Genomic DNA, 24,493 nt, shown 5'->3' with positions numbered 1-24,493 from the left:
CTTTGTCTTGACTTATAAACTGACTTTGGGTTTGTTTTTTTTTTTTTTTTGTACTTTTATTGTGATTATTTAGGACAACTCCTAAATAATCACAATATTTAAGAAAGCAAATGTCAATGATCAAAAATTAGTTAAATGGAATGAAAACTTACCCTTAACCAGTACAATACTAGCCAGAAATGCCTGGTTCTAATGCTTCTTAACTCTATCAAAAATTCATTCACAGAGGATAAAGAAAACAAGAGAGTCCAAGATTTTCAAGTGTGAATTATCTCTAGCCAAACATCAACAGGAACAAATCTCTAGCCAACAAGTTGGATTCATTACTCCCTACAAGTAGGAAGAACATACATCACTGAGAACGCTGAGGCCTTGCACCATGAGGGTGTGAGAAAGTACTCACAGGTTCTGAGCTTATTTAAGAAGCTTTCAGGAAAGGTTCAAGAATGTAGTTCTGCCCTGGACTGGAGGCTGCCAGAAAAGTGGGATAATTCTATGAATCTATAAATTCTATCTAATCCTATAAGTCCATAATTCTTAATAAATGCTACTATCCAGTAGGAAGAATAAAGCAAAGCTAAAGTTGTAATTTTTAAAGAGGCAGTAGTCACTCATTGGAGCCAGGATAATAGGTTTATCATTTTTGTGGCTTGAACAACGTTCCTGTATATGTCTATATTCAAGCCTGATTACAAGGTGGGCTTGTTTTTTACTTGATTTCCAAGGACATGGAGTGAGTTTATCTAATGTTTAGCTTCTGTGAAACAGTTCATGTTCAATGAAAGAATAACACAGCATAGCAGTGAATGCCAGGCCAACTCCAAAAAATGTAGGAGATTGAACTAATAATTTCAGGCCACTTCTTAACTGTCCAGAGCTGCTTGTCTCTTTTTCACAGAAAATCATAGTCTGATAAAAGGTACAATAAACAAAACAAAACAAAAAGATCTAATCATAAGAAAAAAAATCCTTCTACAAAATGTAACCTAGCGTCATTGGGCTGGGTAGAGCTCAGTGGTAGAGCACTTGCCTATCTAGTACAAAGCCCTGGATTCAATCACCAGCACTACAAAAGAAGATTTAAAAAAAAAAAAAACTGTGAAAACAATGGTCCTACATACTTTAAAAATGTGTCAGAAAAGGAAAAAAATACATAAGGACTATTGTAGATAAGAGAAACCAAAAGAGGCAAAATTGTGGATCTTTAAAAAAAAATGCAAAACGACATTTACAAAACAAATGGGAAACTTGAATACTGACTGCCCATTTCAGAATATTACTGCATCGTTGTCAAATTTCAGGGGTATGATATGGCACTGTGGTCATAGGGGAAAAATCGGAAGTAGGAGTGAAATGTCATAATATCTGCAACTTATTCTAAAATAATTCAGGGGAGGGAAATGAGAGATACACAGGAAGAAATACAGAAAACAATATCAGGGAAATTAACAAGCTTAGGGAAAAGGCATACACTATTCTTTTGGGTTCTTCTCTATGAATTTGAAAACTCTAAAAATTAAAGAAGTTGATAAAAAATAAGTGAAGTACTATATTGATAAGCTGTAGAACTGGGAATGGAGAACAACTAACTCAGCATAAAGGAAACATAAATAACTTGCTAAACGAGGATATATCTTAAGTCTAAAGGCTAACAAAAAACTTCACAGTGGAAGTTTTCTACTTTTAATACAAAACTAAAAGGAGAGAAGAGAGGACGGAATGGTAGGGGAATGGTAAACTAACCAAGCCACTGACAATAGCTGATACATGTTGAGCATGAGCTAGACGCTCTACAGACATAATCATCAGAGCAATATGGTATTATCCCTATCTTACCAATAAGGAAACCAGGCTTGGATGTTAATTTGTGTAAAATCAGTGAAAAGTGGACAGAAGATTTGAGTCTATCTGATTTCAAAAGGTAGATTCTTTTCACTATACCCTAGAATCAGAACTACATCTCTGAAGATCCTGCAGATTAAAGTAAGTCCCCTCTGCTGTTGATTTTATTTCCTAAAAATGTAAGAGAAGCTAAAAAGATAGAGGATTAATCATTATTTCCCTCCACACAACCACAGCTGTTGCCTACAGGGTTCACTACAGTTATCAAGTATTACAAATGAACTGTACCATTTATTGAAAGAGATAAATTGCTTACTTATTAAGATTAATAGGAAACTTCTAACTTATAACATGGAAACATGTGGAGATATGTTGAAGATAATCCATTAGGAACAGTAAGAACTAAGAACCTCAACCAATTTAGAAAACATTCCTTTTCACCCACAGACTAGATTATTATTTAAAAAGCCAAGTTGTATATCTTCCAACACTGAAAATAAAGATGTATGTGTTTTAAATTCCACATTATAGCAAGGATAAGATAAAAACTAAAAATATCCCTCCTCCCACTGACTCAGAAGTGACATACACTATACAAATGAGTATGGGTATGTCTTCATATAAACATGTATGTCTATTTACACACAAATTAGATCTTACTAAACACCTTGCTATGTAATATTTGCTCGTTTTCTTTAACTTAAAAATAGATCTTGGACATCTTTGCATGCCAGTGTATCTCAAATAGTTTTAGAATTCTATTAATGGCTAAATCATGGCTCTATACACTATATATCACAAAATATTCTGTTTATATTCCATTTTATTATACTAATGAAATACCCATGCATATGTGTACATGTAAATGTACATACAAGGAGTGTCTGTCTGTATATACATATATGTATGTGGGCATTCTCAAAATATGGTCCACAAAATAGGTTGTCCCCTGAAGGCCTTTCAGAAAATCTAAACTCAGGGCCCTGTGTTTGCTAAACACATGCTCTACCACTGAGCTATACCTTAGGCCCTACTGTCAAGTTTTTAGGAGTTTGGTACCCTTTTTAAAAAATTATTTTTTTTTAGTTTTAAGTGGACACAATATCTTTATTTTTTTAATGTGGTGCTGAGAATCAAACCCAATGCCTCACGCATACCACATCCTGAAGCATTCCCCCCACCCCAATTCTGGATCGTGGTGCTCACATATTCAAGGAGAAACTATAAGTTTCTTAAAGGACAGAGGCTGTTTGAATCATCATGTCTCTAGGGACAATTTTTTAAATGTTTATTGAATTAAATGTGTCATACAATTTTCAGATAATTAGTAGTTGGGATAAAATTTATCAAAGAAAACACTATTAGTAACATATTTTTGGCATGCAGCCATGCTTGCTGGGCACAGTAGCAGCACAACAATAGTAGTAGAACAGATAGTAGTTGTGATGGAAAAGTGTAACTATAATTTTAAATAGTGTCAAGAAAAAAGTAAAGCATAGTTAACTCCATGAACAGAAGGCAATAAAAATACGAAACACTATGAAGTCTGAGTTCAAAGGCCAAAAGCAAGCAATCAAAGGTTAACAACATACAACAGAATCATAAACCCCTAATGCCTAAAAGAGGAAGAGAATGAATTAAAGGCTCCATCAAAAATAACTTTCCCGGGCTGGGGATGTGGCTCAAGCCGTAGCGCGCTCGCCTGGCATGCATGCGGCCCAGGTTCGATCCTCAGCACCACATATAAACAAAAATGTTGTGTCCGCCAATAACTAAAAAAAAAATTTTTAAAAATTCTCTCTCTCTTACTCTCTCTTTAAAAAAAAAAAACTAACTTTCCTAAGTACACATCTCAATAAATACACCACAGTGAATCTCCACATCATGTACAACTCCAAAACTGGGATCCTAATTAGAGTAAGATGTACTCCATGTTAAATACTTCAAAATATACTCTACTGTCTTGTATAACTAAAAAGAACAAATAAAAATCTAAAAATTTAAAAATGGTAATAGTATTTTCTTTGATAAATTTTATCCCAACTACTAATTATCTGAAAATTGTATGACACGTTTAATTCAATAAACATTTAAAAAACTGTCCCTAGAGACATGATGATTCAAACAGCCTCCATCCTTTAAGGGCTAAAGTTGATGGGCAAGGAATCACAAGTTGGGTCTGGCAAGCAGAAAATCGCTGTGGTACCAAAAGGCCCAAGCTGGGAGTCAGGAAGCAACTGTCAGCAATCAACAAGAAAATTTGGTATATGAGTGCCACTAAGTATTCCACACTCATCACTGGCAGCACATAGCAAATGGGACAGAAGTACATCAGAACCCCACTTCCCATAGTGTCCCACCAACACCTATGACAAATGGAAAAGCAGGTCCCAGAAGGCAGTGAAGGACAGATTTGGAGCTAAAATGCAATAAATTAATAAGTAACACAGTCTCTGATACCAATCCCCACAAAGAGCAATCCGACTCCTTAAAGAAATGGCAGATTCTAAGAGCAGAGCAGAATAAATTCAAGATGAACATTAAACATCTTGTTATGCCTAAAAATAGAAAGTACTAAAATAAAAAAGGAAAGAAAAACATGATAGGAGCAAGTTACAAGGACATATAAGCCAGATTTAAAAGGCGTTGAAAGAGGACAATTTGAACATCAAAATAATTAAGCATATTAATGAATTCTAAACTTCTAGGGGAAAAAGGAGCATATACATCCAAATCAATAAGGGAGAGGTGGACAGATACAAAGATAAAATACATAAACATTCAGATACAGATACACAGATGCAGAGATGTAGAAATATAAAGATTCAAGCTACCTAGATAAAAGCTACCAGATAAAAGGAGAAAGAAAGATAATGACAAATTTGAAGGAGATGTGGCAATTGGAGAATCATTAGTTTGTAACCTGCAAATTCTCAGGGGTAATTTTGCAGAAGAGTAAGATATTTTCCTGACTTTAAAAGCTTCTCCCCAAAAGTTACTCATTAGCGGCTGCAAGAAAGGAAAAGAAACGTACACACATATATACACACACAATGTGGGAAAGCCTGAAAAATGCCTCCCCACAAGTATCAGGTCCAAATCCCTGGAAGCGATAAATATTATCTTATTTGGAAAAAGGAAGGGTCTTTGCAGATGTGATTAAGGATCTTGAAATGGGGAGATCATCCTGGATTACAGAACAGGTATTAAATACCAACACAAGTGTCCAAATGAGAGGCAGAAAGAGAATCCTTAGAAAAGGCAATATGAAGATAGCAGAGCAAGGTTTGAAGATGAGGTCTTGAAAATTAATATGCTATAGCCATAAGCCAAGGAAAAGTGGGCAGCCACCAAAATTTGAAAGCAAAGAACAGATTATTCCTTTCAGCTTCTGAAAGGAACATGGCCCTATTGACAACTTCATTTCAGCCTAATGAAACCCATTTCTAACTTCTGGCCTCCAGAATAGTATATGAAAACAAATTTCTGATGTTTTAAGCCTATATTAACTTGTTTTTCATGGTTGTTTGCTGTGATCAAATGACTTAACATAACTTAAAGGAGGGAAGATTTGGCTTACAGTTTCAGGGGTGTCAGCCCACGGTTGGCTAGTTCCATTGTTCTAGGCCTGGAGTGAAGCCAAACATGGCAGAAAGGTGTAGCAGAGGACAGCTGCTCAGTTCATGGCAGTTAGAAAGCAGAGAAAGAAAGGGGCCAGGAACAAGATGTAGTCCCCAGCAGGCATGGTTCCAGTGATCTACTTCTTCCAATCACTTCCAATCATCTGCCTATAGTTTCTGCTTCCTCCAGACAATCCATTCAAATTATTAATCCATTAAATGGATTAATCTACCAATGATGTTAAAATCCTCATGATCCAATTACTTCCCAAAAGCTCCACCCTAGACAATGCTGCACTGGGGACCATGTCTTTTACATAGGTGCTTTGGGGCAACTTTCTAGATCTAAACCACAGCAGCCAAGTTTGTAATAATCTGGTTTCTGGCAGTGACAGAAACTAATACACAGTGGAACAGTCAGGCAATAATTTGACCCAGTGACACAAATTCATATCACTAATGAGGGGCAGACAGAGATCATTCACCTTCATATGTGATAGTCTACAAAGGAACCTAAGTAGTATACAGACAGCAATAATTCAAAACCTACAACTGGACATGAGGAAACTCAGAGAACGTAAAATGAAGACCACTCTCTTAAAAAATGGTGAAGAAGAGGGTAGGGGGAGATTGTACTCTCCAAACATGCCAATGTAATAAAAAACAAACAAAAAGGCTATACAAATGTTCCAGGTTAAAGGAAACTAAAGAGAAACAACTAAATGAAAACCAACCCTATAATGAATCCTATTTAAAAAAGACATTTTTAGTCAATGAACAAAATTGGGAGACAGATGGTAGATTAGATCAAAATATTTTTATCAATGTTAAATTTGTTCAAATCAGTCACTAAAGTCTCATGTTATTAAAGAATATTATGTTTAAGAAATTCACACTGAAGTGCTTAGGAATAAAGGGCCATGAAATTTGAAGTTTATTCTCAGATGGCTCAGGAAAAAAACTGATATACATATGTTTCATATATGTATATAGACAGAGAAAGAGAATACTCAGCAAATGGAATGAAATCTCAATAGAGGAACCTGGTTCTAAAGGAATACAGGTTTTCTTGTACTATTTTTATTCTTCCAATTTTCTGTAAGTCTGAAACATTCTCACCTCCACAGGCTGCCTGAGTGGTCTCACAACATGGCAACTGGCCTCTCCCAAAACACTTGATGACAGAGAAAGGTGGGGAAGGGAAAAAGGTTGTACCCAAGAGAAGTTACAGTCTTTTTCTGTAACCAAGAGCCTTGAAAGTGCCATACCATCTCTTCTGGCATATGCTAGTCATATAGACTAATCCTAGTTCAATGTGGAATGGAAAAAGGTAAGGACATGAACATCAGGAGACAGGGACCACTGGGAACCATCTTAGAAGCTAGACACCAAAGACCACATTTTAGCACCCAATGATTCACATCCCTCCCACATACAAGATGCACTCAGCTCCTCCTAAAGTCTCCAAAAGCCTCATCCCATTACAGCAGCAGTTCAAAGTCCAGAATCTCATCATTTCAATCAGATCCAGGTATGAATAAGGTTCATCAAATAAAGATCCTAAAGCAAGCTCTCTAAGTACAATTCTTCCCAACCTGTGAGACAAACTACCTTCCCTCTCTACACACTCAATGCACAATAGTGGAATGGGCACAAGATAACTGATATAGACATTTCTATACAAAAAAGGGAGAAGCAGGAGACACAAAGGAGTCAACTGTTCCACAGTAATTCTACAATCCATTAGGGCAAATGTTAGAAGTTCTATGATTAAGTCTCACAGCCTGGGAATAATTCCCCAAGGGCTTGGCTCTGCTCCTGAACTACTGATTACCCCCTTCTGAGTAAGACCTCCTTTTCAATGAAAGATAGTAGGGTCTGAAGCTCTGTAGTTGTTGCTTTGGGGGGGGGGTGGTGTTGTGGTGGTGGTGATGGTTGTTTTAAACCTACTTTTAGATAGTAGATTTTTTGTGATAAATCTCTTATCATTCTGCACTACTTCTTATCAGTCCATGCTAGCAATGTTTCTACTATATAGTTTAAGAATTTCGTGGGTCGGGGTTGGGGTTGTAGCTCAGTTGGTAAAGTGTTTGCCTTGCATGTATGAGGGCACTGAGTTTGATCCTCAGCACCACATAAAAACAAATAAATAAAATAAAGATATTGTGTCTGTCTACAACTAAAAAAAAAAACTTAAATAAAAAGAATATTGTAGGTCTAATGTGACTCTTTTGGGAGTCCACTCAATTTGACAAAGTCACACCCACAAATCTCCTCAAGTTAAGCCTTCTCCTTCTCTAACTTTGGCTTCTGCTGAGCTTGCCTCAGTAGAACTTTTCTGTAACTGTGGCTTCCAGTCGAGGCTTACCTTTCACGACACCTTATTTTTTGAAAGGCTCTATAAGGCACATCTTAATTTCTTTAGAGAGCATGCTGTTTGACTCAAACTTTCTGAAATCTTAAAAAAGACTTTAATTCACACTGGGGATTTTTCTTTAGACAATGTTTGCCTGGCAGTGTCCTAGATTTGATCTTTGCTCAAGTCATTTCTTCTTTTAAGTACTGTTTGTTATCTGGAAAAAAAACATTTTCAAAACAAGTCCCACATTAAAGCACAGAGGCACACACCTGTAACCCTAGCTACTTTAAGGGCTGAAGCAAGAGGATCTCAAGTTCAAGGTCAGCCTGGACAACTTATTAAGATATTGTCTCATAAAAAATATTGAAAAGGCTGGGGATGCAGCTCAGTAGTAAAGTACCCCTGGGTTCAATCCCCTGTACCATAAAAAAAAAAAAAGAAGAAGAAGAAGAAGAAGAAGAAAAGTCCTGGATGTTTTTTTGTTTAATAACATTCCTTTAATCATTCTCTATTCTTTCACATTTTACTATTAGCAGCAGCAAGAAGCAATTACTGGGCCGGGGTTGTGGATCAGTGGTAGAGCGCTTGCCTAGCATGCATAAAGCACTGGGTTCCATCCCTGGCACCACATACAAATAAAATAAAGATATTGTGTCCAACTAGAACTAAAAAAATTATGTAAAAAAAAAAAAAACGAAGCAATCACATCATACTTTCAAAACTGGCTGAAAATCTCCTGAGCTAGATTACTAGTTCAATTGGTATATTTTCTACTTTCCACAGAACTGTGGTAACAGTGTTGCTAAACTTTCTGCAACTATATAAGAAAGATCCTCCCTTCCTCTAGTTTCTAGTAATATTTACCTAACTTTACTGCAAATCCTCACCTGAAGTTTTACCAAGGACCATGTGACTACTATCAATCCCTTCTTCCAGGCCCTCCAGGCACTCGATAACACTGTCCTCAAGCTCCTTCCAAAACCACTCTCCACTTCTGTGGTTTTCATTAAGACAGCACTCTACTTCCAGAAAATAAAATCTATTAAGAAGTTATTGAAAATTACCCCAAAATGTAGTAGCCAGCAATCACAAACATGTACTATCTCACATAGCCTTTAAGATGTTAGGAATACAAAAGCTCAGGGACACGCATGAGTTTGCTATTATCTGTCACCCAAGACTATAGTCAGCTCAAAGCTCCACCAGAACTGGAGAACAAGCTCCTAAATTCATTCACAATGTTGCAGCAGGTTTCATGCTTTCTGGCTATTGGCTCAAGGTCCCTATTTCTCATCATGCTGACCTCTTCATAGGTTGCCAGTGTCCTTACAATCAGTTCAAATTAGAAAGAGATGGGAGAGAGGTACAGAGAGAAACATCCTCAAGAGAGAAGCCAGGATCTTTTGTAACCAAATCTCAGAAATGACATACCATCATTTTTGCTATTGGTCACACTGACAACCGCAATACAATCTGGGATAGGAGTATACAAAGACGTTTATACCAGGAAAAAGAATCATGTGTGATCATCTTGGATGGCGGCTACCACAAAAGGCATAACCCAAATATTTAAGAAAACTAAAATGTAACATGATTTGATAAATGATGTGTATAAGGAAAAAAAAAACTTCACTTAAACATTTTTCTCACATTCGCACAGTAGCTATCATAACTAAACCTTGGGAAACAATATGTAAGTGTAATACACTACTTGACACTATAGTGAATAATACATAATCCTAATAATATAAATGTTATAAATGATGCCTATTAAATTACAGCTTTGAGAATCATCCTATATATTAAGCTTAATTATAATTACTGAACAAATTGACAAATGTTAGAATATGTGTACAGATTTCAAAAGTTAAGTGGTTAAAAGGGGCTGAACAAATTAAAGGAAGGAGAAAAATGCTATTAGAGACTTCTTACAAAAATAAATGATGTTAATCTTACTTATGCAATAATAAATAGAAAAGTAGTCAACAGAGAAACTAATAATATTATGTTATGTACTAATACAAGAAAACAAGATTAGTAAGCTAAATATCCATCAGAATAGCAGGTCAAGTGTATGTCCAAACCTGTTAAATCAAGAAAACATGGCATAAACTTATCAAAATAGATAAGGAAATAAGCATTTCAAAAACAAAACACAGGAAGGAATAAAATTCAGTTATTCCTAGAAATAAAAGTGAGAAACCATTGTCATTTTTATTGTACATTCTTCTATACTAGCTTTGTTTTGTCTTAGTTTTCATTTTTCTTAGCTATATGTCTGTATTACTTTAATTTTTAAAGAAATTCCAATATAAAAGAATGTTGATATTGTAATTATTAGAAAACAATAAGACAATATGCCTCAAAAATATACATACTCCTTAACTGTGCAATTCTACTCCCAAGAATTTATAACTGTAGCATTGTTTCTTACAGCAAAGAAACTAAAAATAATATAACAGTAAAAGATTGGTTCAAAATTACAGTACATATAAAAACTGGAATTCTATATATCTAATATATATAGAATTATAATATAGGTCATTCGGAGGGCCATAAAAGACAATTGTAATATACCATTATATAAAGAGAAGTTACAAAATCAAACATTGCAAAATTTCTGTTCTAAGGTTTACATGTATAAGGGAAGGAAGCATATACACATTCACATGTACAAAACTACACTTTGCACAGAGTCTAGAATGAAATGCCAAAATATCATACTATCAAGGAAATCATATTAACTTTGAAATTGTATTCACTTTTAAAGTGTTTTGCTTATTTTTTCAGAGCTATTTGCATATACCACTTTTATAATCTGAAAAATTATTCAGTTTGAAAAATAATAAAATTCACTATGCAGAAATTGATTGTGAAAAAAATAATATGATGAAATGTTTATCCACATGAGAACATTTACGATAGTGTTATAAAAAAAATTAAGAAATGATATTTAATACCTACTGGTCAAGTCCAGTCAGGGACAGAAACCGCACCAGTTATTTTAACAGAGAGAATTTAATATAAAAAATTGTGAGTTCAGTGTTTGAAAATTGATGAGGGAAAAGGGAACGCTAAGTTATCAAAAGGTAGTAGCAAAAAACACCTGCAGATTGAGCATTTCTAATCAGAAAGTATGAAATCCAAAACCTCTAAAATCTAAATTTGGGAGGCATTGTTAGCATGTCAGGATTTTAGAGCACTGCAAATTTCAGATTTTCAGAGCAGGGACACTCAATTGTTAAAGTCTATGTAAAAACTTCAAAATCTGAAAAACTCTGAAATCTGAAACACTTCTAGTCCCTGGCACTTCAGATGAGGAATAGTCAAGATATACCAGAAAGTAATGAGTGTTGCCAAGAACGTGGAGAACTGGAACCCTGTGCATAGCTGGTAAATGTAAAATGGTACAGCCACTATGCAAAACAGTATGGCAATTCCTCAAACAATTAAAAATAAAATTACCATATAATCCAGCACTTTGATTTCTGAATGCATATACCCAAAAGAATTCAAAGTACAGTCATGAACAAATATCTCTGTATACCCACATTCATGACAGTTTATTCACAACAGCCAAAAGGGAAAAGCAATCCAAGTGTCCATCAACAGATGAGGGAATGAACAAAATGTAATACACACACACACACACACACAATGAAATATTATTCAGCCTTAAAAGAGAAAGAAATTCTGACACCTGAATCAACATGAATAAACCTAAAGGACATTACACTAAGGATAAGGCAGTCACAAAAGGTCAGATATTTTATGATTCCACTTACACAAAGTACCTAGAGTAGTCAAATTCAGGGATAGAAAACAGAAGAGTATTTGCCAGGGGCTAGGGCTGAGGGAAATGGGGAGTTATTATTTGATTGGTATAGAGATTCAATTTTGCAAGAAGAAAAGACTTTTGAAGATGAACAACAGTAATGACACTGTTCATAGTAAACAACAATGTAAAAGTACTTACTGGGGGTGGCGGGGGTGCCTGGGGATATAGCTGAGTTGGTAGAGTGCTTGCCTCACATGCACAAGTCCCTGTGTTCAATCCCCAGCACCACCACCAAAAAAAAAAAAAAAGTACTTATTGCCAATGAGCTATATCCTTACTAATTATTAAAATGGTAAATTTTATGTTATATGTGTTTTACTTCAACTTAATTTTTTAATTACATAAAGCTTTAAATTATAAAAGTTTTAATAGCAAACAACCCTGTTAAACTACTAATTCTAATCTTTTTCAATTAAATATCAAGTTATAGGGATTTAATTTGAACTACCATCAGGTCATCAGGCTACTATTTGTGTAACTGATTTCCTAATCTAAATATAGTACTTCAGATTTTTTCCTATTAAATTTCATTTTGCTTGTTTCCTAAAAAATGAAAAGCTGCCACAACTACTATCACTGATTCTGGTAAAACAAAGGGAAGAAGACAGAATTAAAGTTAGAAGCTTAGAGGCAGGGTCCTACCTTGGAGCTGACACTAAGGCACCTGAGAAGGGTATGGGGTAGTGGGAGGATGCCACTCAGGGAAGCAGTGGGATGATGCAAGGACACTACAAGGAGCAATCAGCTGCTGCTATTGAAACAATAGCATCTGTCAGGGTGAAGAAGTTTCCTGGGTTCATGCAAACAGGACCGGAAGTTAAAAAAAACAAAGGCACGTTTCTTCTTTCAACCTTCCAGCCTCTCTCTAGTGCCCCCTATTACCAGAGGCTAACAAAAAGCCAGATGCCAAAAAAAGAGACTGAGATCAAAAAAAAGTATAACCGTGAATTTAAATCAAGGAGAGAAAATATTTATTAATCAGTAAAAATATTAAAATGACAAAGTAACCACCAGCTACTGGATCCTTAGTAGGTACCAGCCACCATTAAATACTTCATACACATTACTTATTTAATCCATACATTATAATGTCCATTTTAATGATCAGAAAGCAGAGGCTCAAAAAGGATCAGTCCCTTGACTACAGATGTAGTAAGTAGCAAAGATAGAATTCAATTTTAGATCCAACTAATCCTAAAATCCATACTTTTAACTAATTAAAACCAACCCAAAGGTCTACCCAAAGGGAACTATGATAAATCCATATATACATTAAAACCATGTTCTAGAAGACTTTTTTCACATAGGAACATATTCCCAATAAATTGATGTTTTTTAAAAAAAGGCAACTTTAAAAATGATAAGTGTAATGTAATCTTTTTTAAAATTAATACACATAAAAACTACATGGAAAAATTATTGATAAGACATGACCCGAATTATTATTCATGTAATCGGAGACTGTTTTTGGTGGCTTTTACTGTTGTCATTCTGTGTGGGGTAATGTGTTTTCCATACTTTCTACCTTTTCTATATCAAATATATAAATAAATCCTATCAAATATATTTTTTTGCCTAACTGATCTCAGCAATTTTGACAATAACATACCCAGAGCACCATCCCAAATTATTCAACTATTAATTTATATTATGAGAAGAGAAAAATATTCAGGGAAATATAGAGGCTTTATTTTTAAATCAAAGAATTTCAGAACTATAAAAATAATATCTTTTCTTGGGGTCATAAATGTTTTTTACTCATTTGGTTAAAACTGGAGTTATTATTTCATGCAAGTGAAGAGTAAATGTATTCTGCATAAACAAAACCATACCAAGAATACATCAAGAACATGAAGGAGCCAGGCGCAATGGCGCACACCTGTAATCCCAGCAGCTCAGGAGGCTGAGGCAGGAGGATGTGAGTCCAGCCTCAACAAAAGTAAGGTGCTAAGCAACTCAGCAAGACCCTGTCTCTAAATAAAATACAAAAAAGGGCTAGGGATGTAACTCAGTGGCTGAGTGCCCCTGAGTTCATTCCCCAGTACCAAAAAAAAAAAGGAAAAAGAAAGAACATAAAGGAGCAACTTCAAGTGCTTGATAAACAAAATGAATTATCTTAATAAATAAAAGGGTTTGTGACTTCAAAGTGTTATATGTCAGGGGCATCCACACACAAAACTTAGCTAACCCTCACTCCTAAGCTGTTGCTTTTTTTGTTGTTTTGTTTTGGTTTTTTGTTCAATAGTGGAGGTTGAATCCAGGGGTGCTCTACAACTGAGCTACATCCCCCAGAAGCCAGATCCTTATTTTTAATTTCTGATTTTAAGAGAGAGCCTAAATTGCCCGGGCTGGGCTCTAACTTGCCATCCTCCTGCCTCAACCTACCAAGTATCTAGAATTACAGGCACTCGCCACAACACAAAACCATTTTTTCAAATTACAGTTTCAAAATAATCACTTACCAAACACTTTTCCTTTAGCAAACGGAGGGAACAATTCTGAATGTCGGAACAAGTTTTTGTGAATTTGCCATAGTTCTTTGTGCAGTTTCTTAAAATCACTATATCTCTTCCATACGATTATCTAAAGAAAAAAAAATTAAGTGTGTTTTTCATAGCATTTGTACTCCTGTACCTTAACAATGAATAATCTTGAAAGTTTTCAAACTCATAATACAAAGCAAACATTTATTCTAATCAACAGAGTTAACTGTCTGAAATTAATTAAAAATATAAAGCAACAATTTCTCCTCATTGGTCTCTTTGGGTCTTTAAATTTATTTTAAACAAGTACTATTTTATTCAAACTGAAAATATATTCAACCTTAATATTGATATAGCATAAACTTTCTTTGTTGAATCAAATGGCATTTAATATCTGGAATGGCCTGGAAATGAGTTAAATGTCAAAATGTTTTCTATCTCAAAAATAATTTGTTTATTAAATACAACATAACTAAGTAAATTTTTAAACACAAACTCAACCTTTGCCTAAACATATTAATAAACTGAGTAATACTGCAAAAGAAATGCCTGGGTAGCAAGTAGTTAACTGTTTTATTGCATAATTGTTTTCATTAATCTCAATTTGAGCTAGTAAAAAGGGGGCAAGGTAAATACTGATCAGAATAGCAATAAAACTACTGTATTTCAAAAGATAAAACAATAATCATTAAAGATTGGATAACATAAAAATGAGTCTACTTTCATTAATTTGAATTATTTAGCATCACTTTCATTAAATTAGGGAAAAAAAAGAGAAAACTTTGCAAAAAGAAAGTATCTGACAGATAACCTTGAAATCACTAAGGCACCCCTCAGTCTCCACAAATAGGACAAAAACTGAGTTTTAAATTCTGTTACACAGTTGAGTTTTAAATTCTGTTACACAGTTGACTGGGGTCTGCATTTCTAATCACTTTTCTTCTAACAAATTCTAAGTGTCTTCATTCACAACAGTGTGTGATGCTAGTGACTAAACAGCAGTTTAGGCAGGCAACCAACATGATTTAAGAGATTCTTGCCAAAAAACCTACTGTTTCGAACAAAATTCTTTACCCAACTTTGTCTTACTAGCAAAAATTCTACCTTAATTATTATATTCCTTATTTAATATAGCTATAATCCTAGGAGGGTAGGCAGCTTTACTATGAATTAATGTAAACAAAGTGCTTCCTCCTGCTGCTTCACCTTAATATCTACTCAACAAAAGCAGTCACCAAACAAACATTTTCATGGCCCTATTTAGCACTAGGCACCATATTCCCAAAAAATAGATGAGAAACACAGTCCCTGCCTTCAAAGAGTTTACAGTTTAGTTGGGAAGAATAAGCCACACCATAAATACAAGGCAAGATGTCTTCATAAATGCTAAAGGCATGTGTTACAGAGAGACTCCTAAACCAGCTTGGGTATTTGAGAAGGCTCCTTTGAGAGAGTTGCCTGAAGGGAAGCAGTCATCAGATTAAAAAAAAAAAAAAAGGAGGAGAGGGAAGGCGGAGGGTGAAGTTCTTAGAAGGAAAGAAGGATGCCAAAGATGACCTAGATTTTTGGCTTTTGTGTGTGGGTAAGTGGAGGCATCCTTCCCTAAGGTGACAAGCAAGGAAGAAACAGGACTGAGGCAAGAAAGGACAACAGTTCTAGATGTCTGGATTAGGGGCATGGGAGTCATCTCATTGGAGGTGTTCTACAGGATACATGGGTTTGGGCTTAAGAACAAAATCTATTAATTCAGAAGCTGTGAGCATATTGGAGGTAATCACTCAGATGTTCTCAGTGTTCCTAACAAGATGAACAGTCTAACAGAATAGTAGGACACACTAATAGCAAAGGACCAGGCAGAAAAAAGGAAGAGGAAACTAATACAAACTGTTTAAGAAACCTGGCTGTGCTTTGAGAGGGTTACTAGGATAGAAAAAGATTGTATTTTATAATGGAAGTGAACAAGACAAATGCTCATAGCAAAGAACCAGTTGTTCTAGTAACAGGCAGAACAAGAGAAATAAACTGACAATCAAGCCAACATTCAAAAAGTAAAAAAGTCTCAGGATAATGAAACTACAGGTGATTTTAGCTATCATAGTTTTTGCTTCTCTGTGGTTTCTAATCTGATACGTGAACATAATTCTGTCACCAGGAAAAAAGAGTTAATTTTATATTTTTAAAATGTTTTAGCTTATAGTAGTACTACACTGCCAAGGTATTAGAAGGAACTGGGTGATGGCTTATGAAAGGAATGTCTTATGTGAGGTAAACACCATCATGAACTGGGTATTAAATAAGATTAAGGGTATTATAAGTCTTCCCCACACACACACTTTTCTTTTTTTTTTTTTTTTTGGTACCAAGGATTGAACCCAGGGGTACTTAACCACTGAGCTACATTCCCAGCCCTCTTCAATTTTTATTTTGAGACAAGGTCCCACTAAGTTGCTGGGGGCTCACTAAATTGTTGAAGGTGGCCTCAAATTTGCAATCCTCCTGCCTCAGCCTCCCAAGTCCCTGGGATTATAGGCAAGCACCTATTACAAGTCTTAAGGGGGAAAATTTAACAATTTAATCACAATAATGATTAAAGTTATCAGGGTATATAAGCCAATATATAATATTTTAGAGCAATAGTAAGAACTGCCAACATGAGGCAACATGAAGATCTGTGTTTCTTCACCAGGCCTTTATTATTCACTTACGCATTCCTTATTCTCAATACTGGGAATGCAAAACCAAAATACCTAAGAGCATTATAAAACATCACATCCACTGCCTCCTTTTCTTCTTATCCCTTTTAAACTTAGAATGTTTCCATAAATTTTCAAAATGGATAATTGAACAAAAGTACACTTGTAATAAATCAGCAAGTACTGATACTTATATGTGGACTACAAAAAGTCCCCAAAGACATATGTGAAAATTATTTTCTCTAACAAACATCTGATACTTTCCCACTGGAAAATATAATCATATAACATCTATTGCTTTGTTGAATCACACATGCACGGATTGCTTATTCATTAATAATAATTACTTATTATTATTTATTCACCAAAGATGGCTTTCTTTCATAAGTCATCACTTTGAAGAAAATTTATCAATGAAGTATTAATTCAGTGACAACCACACATAGACTACAAATTTAATAAAAGTTTGATCTTTATCATTAAAAATATTTCCTTAGCTATTTTTAACATACAATAAATGTTTCCTTTCCAGGTAATTATATTTAATGACACCAAAAATTTTTAGATCCCTATATTTTACAAAATCATCTAATTCAATAAATTTTATCATTTTTACTCTCATATAGTACTTAAAACTGGCTGGATTATCATTTCTTGCAACCAACATCACTTCCATATTATTTGCATATGGATTTTCTTACTCCTCTTTTCAAGAACCTTTTCTATCAAGATACAATTCTAAGTGAACCTATTTTCTAAAACCTTTTTATTTATGAAAAGACATAACATTTACAAATTTTTGATGGCATATACAATGTTCTATTTTAGTTCTTTCCACCAATAACATGTGCTACCTGTACAGAAACAACTACAGGTTGCTATTTTAAAAGGGAAAGGATGGAGGGTATAACACCATCTCCTTCTTTACCCTTTTGGAGGATGCTCATGTTCAAGACAATCTAGTGAATGACAGGCCACAGATTAAACATTCCTGTAGTGCTGCAATTTCATTCATGTTTTTCTTTCTTTCTTTTTTTTTTTTGTTATAAACTGAGAATTGAACCTAAGTCCTCACTTATGCAAGCCATGTGCTCTACTATTGAGTAACAACTCCAGTCCTTTCTTAAGTTTTATTTTGAGATGGGGTCTCATTAAGTTGCACAGACTGGCCTTAAACAACTTGTGATCCTTCTGTCTCCTGAGTAACTGGGATTATCTTTTTCCCCCCCCTGCCCCTCCCTACTGTGATTGAACCAAGGGGTACTTAACCATTGAGCAACATCCCAATTCCTTTTTATTTTTTATTTTGCAATAAGATCTCCCTGAGTTGCTGAAGCTGGCTTTGAATGTGTAATCCTCCTGCCTCAGCCTCCCAAATCACCGGGATTACCGATAGACAAGTGCCACCACACCTGGCTCATATTATACTTCTTAATAAATAAAAACTGAGAGGAAATTTTTAAAACATTTAAAAAAAGCTATCCTAGATCATTTAATCTAATACCTGTGAATATTCTTTATCATTCTTAAGAAGAAAATACTCAGATCTGGTGGCATGTGCCAAGATACAAAGGAAAAAAAACAGCAACTTTCTCCAGTTTTGTAAGGATAAAATATTATTGCCTCATATTTGTTGAACCAATAGTATGTCTACTAGTCCTCAAAAGTCCTTAGGAAGGCTGACTATACTCTAAAGCAGTAGCTAAATAAATTAAGTATCCAAGACGGAAAGTAAAAGAAAGAAAATGGAAACAAAGTCTATGTGGTGAATTCCTACCTAAATGAGAATTCCTGTGTTTAAATGAAATAAACAAGAAACAAAAAAAAAACTACTATTATAATTTCAAGGTTATTCTATATTTTAAGAAGTCAATTAGATAGAAGACTTTTTTAAAAAATTATACTATTTCTAACAAAGGATCATGCAATTGTCTCACTAAAGGACACTTACAAGAGTTTTCTGATGAATGGTTCACCAACAGTTGTTATTATAAAAGAGTTTCCCCAAAAAAGGATTAAGGAAATAGCAGAGAGTATGTTCATGGATAGGTTGGTTCAGGATTCTCCCTGGAAAAGGGGAACATCAAGCTACAAACTACAGCATAGCAATCAGTGAATTCAAAGGAATCACAACTCATTTTCAATTTTAACAGAGCTGTAAATTTTCAAAAGCAGAACAGACTGGTATTGGCTATTAATTCAACATAATTAATAGAATTCCAAAAAAAATTAGTTTATACTAATCAATTGCTATGTAAGTAGAGAGTACTTTAAGTAATTGATGAATGCAAATTATTTTCATTGGCATGTATATCCTTTTCTTCCAAAATAACAATATTATAATACTCTTCCTATTGGGAAACAGAAGATATCTCAAAACACATGAGGAAATAGTATGAAATCTTTTTAACACATAAACAGATGGTAATGTATAAAATTTAAATATTTTCTAAATTTGGGGGTCATACCCTCAAACCAACCAGTACCAAACAATCAACTTAAATGTATGAATCAAGGCAGGTATGTGCACTGAGAAGTAGTGGGGCCTGTGGCTAAACAGAAATTTTATACTCCACCTAAACACTGGGAAAGACAGTAATATGCAGAATCAGTCCTGTAAATTCACAGCTTCTGTTTTAGACACTTCAGGGGAAAAAAAAAATCCCCAAAATGTATCCTTCTAGAGTTAGTTAAAATGAGCAGAAATTAAAATGAAAGTAAATCAAAAAATTTTCAAAGAAGCAAGCTCTTTACAGGGGCTGGGAATATAGCTCAGTTGGTAAAATGCTTGCCTCACATGCATAAGGCCCTGGGTTTAATTGCCAGTACCACAGGAAAAAAAAAAAAAAGAAGAAGAAGAAGCAAGCTAGCTCCTCAGTTAGGATATCCTAAAGATATTCAGCAAGCACAAAGTAATTACAAATGGAGAAGTCCACAGTTTTAAGCAAAACAACAGGCAGGTCATCTTCCTAAAGAGAGAAAAGGGGGAGGGGATAAAAATGCAAAGAGTTTGCAAAAGAACTATTAACTTTAAGAAGTTAAAAAGAAACATCATATTTAAAGTCATCTTCCAAGAATGTGAACATGCCAATTCAACATAAAAGTAGGTGAACTTCTACTTTTATTATTTATCACTATAATATTTAAATATATAAGACTTATTTTTTATTAAACAAGCACAATTTGAAATGAGTAAAGAGATACTCTTAACTATAATGACATCTTATGAGTATTAGTTACCAGAATAGCAATTTTTAAAATTCTGATTTATATAACTTAACACCTAATAAAGCTGAACACCTACTTAGTATGTTCTAAAATAGGATACTTCAGCTGCAGCTTTGAAAGCTAAAAATAATCTCCATACAAAGACTAACATACAAATAATTCAGATAGTTTTCTCAAAAAAACATTTAATTAAATTTTTATCAAATACATATAATGGAATTTTCATATGGATAAACATGTTACCTCCTGGACATCCTCTGGATTTCTTCGTGAAACAACCTAAAATAAAGCATATGCAGAAATACCTAATCATTATCAGAACTTGACTGCACATTTGTACAATTACTTTCAACAGAATTTGTATACAAAACTTGATTTGCTTAAAAGAAAATAAATATCACCTCTAAAAACTCAGCCATATAATAATTTCATTACCTATTTCATTAAATTCAATAAAATTTAAGGAAAAAAAGTAACTAAAATTAAGCCCAAGTATATTACAATTCATAAGAGAATGACTCCAGCCTTCATTCTTTTTTTTTTTTTTTTTTTTGTGTGTGTGTGTGTGTGTGTTTGTGTGTGTGGTGCTAGGGATTGAACCCAGGGCCTTCTCATTCTTAATATAATTCTCAGAAGCTTGTCCACCCCACTTCCCGGCCTACACGTTATAAGCAGCAGCAAACGTAGTTAAAGTGTACAAAGGATCTTTGTATAATTTCTTACAATTGTACAGGAGGCTAAGGCAGGAAAATCACGAGCTCAAAGCCAGCCACAGCAAAAGCAGGGCACGAAGCAATTCAGTGAGACCCTGTCTCTACATTAACTACATAAAAGGGCTGGGGATGTGGCTCAGGGATCCAGTGCCCCAAGTTCAATCCCTGGTACCAAAAAAAAAAAAAGAAAGAAAGAAAAGAGAAAAAGAAAATTAACGAACTTGAAGCTACAATGATATATTCTACAAAGTCAAAGCAAAAAATACATCAAACACATTAAAAGAGTCACCTATGGGTAGGTAGAAGAAAATAGTCCCTGATGACTAATAACAATATACCAATAATGGGATTAATTCAGCATTACTCCTAACATTCAAAACCAAAACAAAATATGGGACTCAACAGCAGATAAAGCTTGATTCAAAATTACAGTTCTTCTTAAGACTTGATCTCAGCTATAAAATTAGGACAAAACCACCTGCCTGGCCTGACTACTACAAACATCAAATACCAGCAAGAACATCATAATTTAAAATTAGTTCCCTCTCTGTCCCCTACCAGAGAGTTTAACTATCTTCGCAGGTCCCACCTAAGAATCCCAGAGAGCACTAGTTTCCAATTTCTAGCCATTCTAGTCTCCAACTTTCAGCATATATAAATTTGGTGAAATCTCTCAGCAGTTTTCATTAACTTAGAACAGGGCTATCCAATACAACTTTCTGTGATGATACAAAGGAATGTTTCCTATCTATATTGTTCAACACAGTAGCCACAGCAATGTGTATGAAGCTATTGAGCCCTTGAAATATGGCTATTTTAATAAACCAACTTAACTTTTAACTTTACTTTATTTAAAATAATTTAAATTTAAACAAAAATAGTCATGTGTCTAATGACTACCATATTATACAACATAAATTTATTAGAGACTAAAATAGGTTAACAACTACACATTACTCAAATATTTCATTTTAACTATTATTTTCAAACAGTAGCCTATCCTCCAACACACCCACACTCTTCCACACAATTAAATGTGGACATATTTTAGTTAATTAGTATTTCACAGAATTAAATTACTTAATATTCCCTGATACAAGCTTTTCTTATATTTTTATAAATTGTACTAATGCAGAGAAAAGTCACAGGTAATCTTTCCACTAATACACAAACTACCAAAAACAGTCAATACACAGAAGGCTTACTCTGATATATCTTACATTTTATAATTTATTCATATAAAAAATCTCCTGAATTTATAAATATACTAAAGTATCTTTGTATTTTAGATAATTTTTCCTTAACATACACAAAATGATCTTTTTGTGACAGAAAAAATTCTTTCCTAGCTTGGTATACATATTACAATTATCACATTTTGGATTTTCTTTAAGTACACCACTCATGGAAAACAAATACATGTGTTCTACATATGCAAAATACACTAGCCATCCCCTAACAATATCTACTTATTAGAAATTGCTGATTTGATTGTGCTGTCTCAGCTATCTTCTTAATAGCTCAAATACTTCTGCCTTGCAACAGGGCTACAATGGCCAGCACTGCCTCATGGAGCTCACAGTCTAGTAAAACACAAGTGACTAGGGGAAGAGGTTGCAGGGTAGAGGGGGTATGTATTTCCCAAACATTTTCTTATCTCAGAGAAGAGTACTATGTTAAACAACAGACTAGGAAGCATTTCATCCTAGATCCTTATTCTGATGTTGAAACTTCACTGTCTAGAACAGAGCACGGTGACATCCTGAAAGTCAGAGTTTAAGCTAGGCAAGGTAGTGCATGCCTATAATTCCAGCTACTCGAGAGACTGAGGTAGGAGAATGACAAGTACAAGACCAGCTTGGACATCTTAGCAAGATCCTGTGTCAAAAAGAAAAGTAGATCTAGGGATTTAGTTCAGTAATGGAATATTTGCCTAGCAATTGCAAAGCCCTGGATCCCACCCCCAGCACCACCAAGAAAAAATGGTTTAGTGATTTAAGAATGTTAAAAGTTTTCATAACAAGAGTAACTCAAAGTCACTACCAAAAATAGAGTCAAAGTTAAAATTATTCCCAAAATTCCTAAGAAAAGATTTTCCTTCACTCTAATTTTAGGTTTATAAGAGTAACTATCCTGCATCCTCCAAATAGTTCCCAAATGAAGGGGAAATTTTACTTAGGGTTCAGAAAATTAAATCAAAAGCTATTTGTTGGGTGGAAATGTACCTCAAGTAGAGCACTTACTTAGCATGCAAGAGGCCCTGGGTTTGATCCCTAGTACCTCAAGCAAGCAAACAAAACCAGGCTACTTTTGTTAAGTATTAAGGATTCCTTTCCCCAACAGCATTTTTTTTCCTTTTTCTATCCATCCACCCAATACTCTGTAAACAAAAGAAGCAAAAATACCAAAAAGAGTAGAATTCTGAAAGTACATCCCTATACTTTCCAGACATGATTGTCTCCATTTTAAATATAATTTACAATAATAAAAAAGATAATACCAAGGAATAAATCTAATAAAATACATATAGAATCTATATAATGAAAACTACAAAATGCTAATGGGAGAAATCAAAGAACCCTTAAATAAATGGCAAAAAAAAAACCACTCTGTTAATAAATTTGAAAATTCAACCCATTGAAGACATCAATTCTCCCCCAAATTATTCTAGACTTACTACACTCCTAATCAAAATCCAATCAGGAAATTTTTTTTATAAACATAGACAAACTGATTTTAAAATTCATGGAAAAAGTTCCTTTTTTTAAATTAAGAGTTAAGTTGCAGAAATCATACTACCTAATTTTGAGACAGTATAAAGCTACAATAATCAAGACAGTGTGATATGGAATAAACAAGACAACAGAGAAACAGAACCACATACATATGGACAATTTTTTTTTTCTTTTTTTCTTTTGCAGTACTGAGGATTGTAAACCCTGGGCATCTGGCATGCAAGGCAAGTACTCTGCCACTGAGCTACCTTCCTAGCCCTTTATTATTTTATTTTCATACAGAGTCTAGCTAAGTTGCCCAGACTGGCCTTGAACTTGAGATCATTCTGCCTCAGCCTCTCAAGGTTACCTGGGATTGCAAGTGTGTACCACCACACCTGCTGGACAGATGGTTTTTGACAAAGATGAAAAGGCAATTCAATGAAGTCTAGTCTCTTAAACAAATAGTGTTTGGTTACAATTGGACATTCACATGTTAAAAAAAAAAAAAAAGAAATGGAACCTTCTTCTAAAACTCACACCTTATACAAAAATAAATTCAAACAAAAAGCATCATAGACCTAAGTATAACATGCAAAAAAATAAGACTTCTAGTAAATATTGGGGAAAATATTTGCATCCTGGTGTTAGGCAAAGACACTAAAAATGTGCTCCATAAAAGAAAAAGCTGATAATTGGTCTTTACCAAACTAAAAACTGTTTGCTTTTCAAAAGACACAGTTAAGGTGATGAAAAAAATATGACTACACAATGGGAAATGATATTTGCAAAGGACCTATCAAAAAAATATATCCAGAATATAAAGAATTCTCAAAACTTTAGAGCAAGAAAATAACCCAAACAAAAAATGGGCAAGATTGTCTCAAAAAGGTTAAATAATGATTATTTTATGATATATTTATATCATATATTATATGATTCTATTTATATGGCATTCTCAAAAAAAATAAAAGTACAGTGATGGAGAGTACATCAGTGCTTG

At 34.3% G+C, this 24,493-nt stretch overlaps 1 protein-coding gene across 4 annotated transcripts in view; it reads right to left on the bottom strand.

Moving 5' to 3' along the window:
• Rps6kc1 (ribosomal protein S6 kinase C1) overlaps nucleotides 1–24,493 on the bottom strand; it is a 205,860-nt gene that overhangs the window by 175,529 nt on the left and 5,838 nt on the right. For all 4 annotated transcript variants that reach the window (XM_021729167.3, XM_078022795.1, XM_005329411.5 and 1 more), the window contains exons 2-3: nucleotides 20,307–20,342; nucleotides 14,122–14,242 (exon numbers count right to left, since the gene is read on the bottom strand). In XM_021729167.3, coding sequence (XP_021584842.2) covers nucleotides 14,122–14,242; nucleotides 20,307–20,342 — 157 coding nt within the window. The remainder of the gene's footprint in view (nucleotides 1–14,121; nucleotides 14,243–20,306; nucleotides 20,343–24,493) is intronic.

Source organism: Ictidomys tridecemlineatus, chromosome 10 (assembly GCF_052094955.1).
Source record: "Ictidomys tridecemlineatus isolate mIctTri1 chromosome 10, mIctTri1.hap1, whole genome shotgun sequence".
In the NCBI taxonomy this organism is placed as follows: Eukaryota; Metazoa; Chordata; class Mammalia; order Rodentia; family Sciuridae; genus Ictidomys; species Ictidomys tridecemlineatus.
Note: the sequence above shows the minus strand (reverse complement) of the source record. Positions and strands in the feature narration are given on the sequence as shown.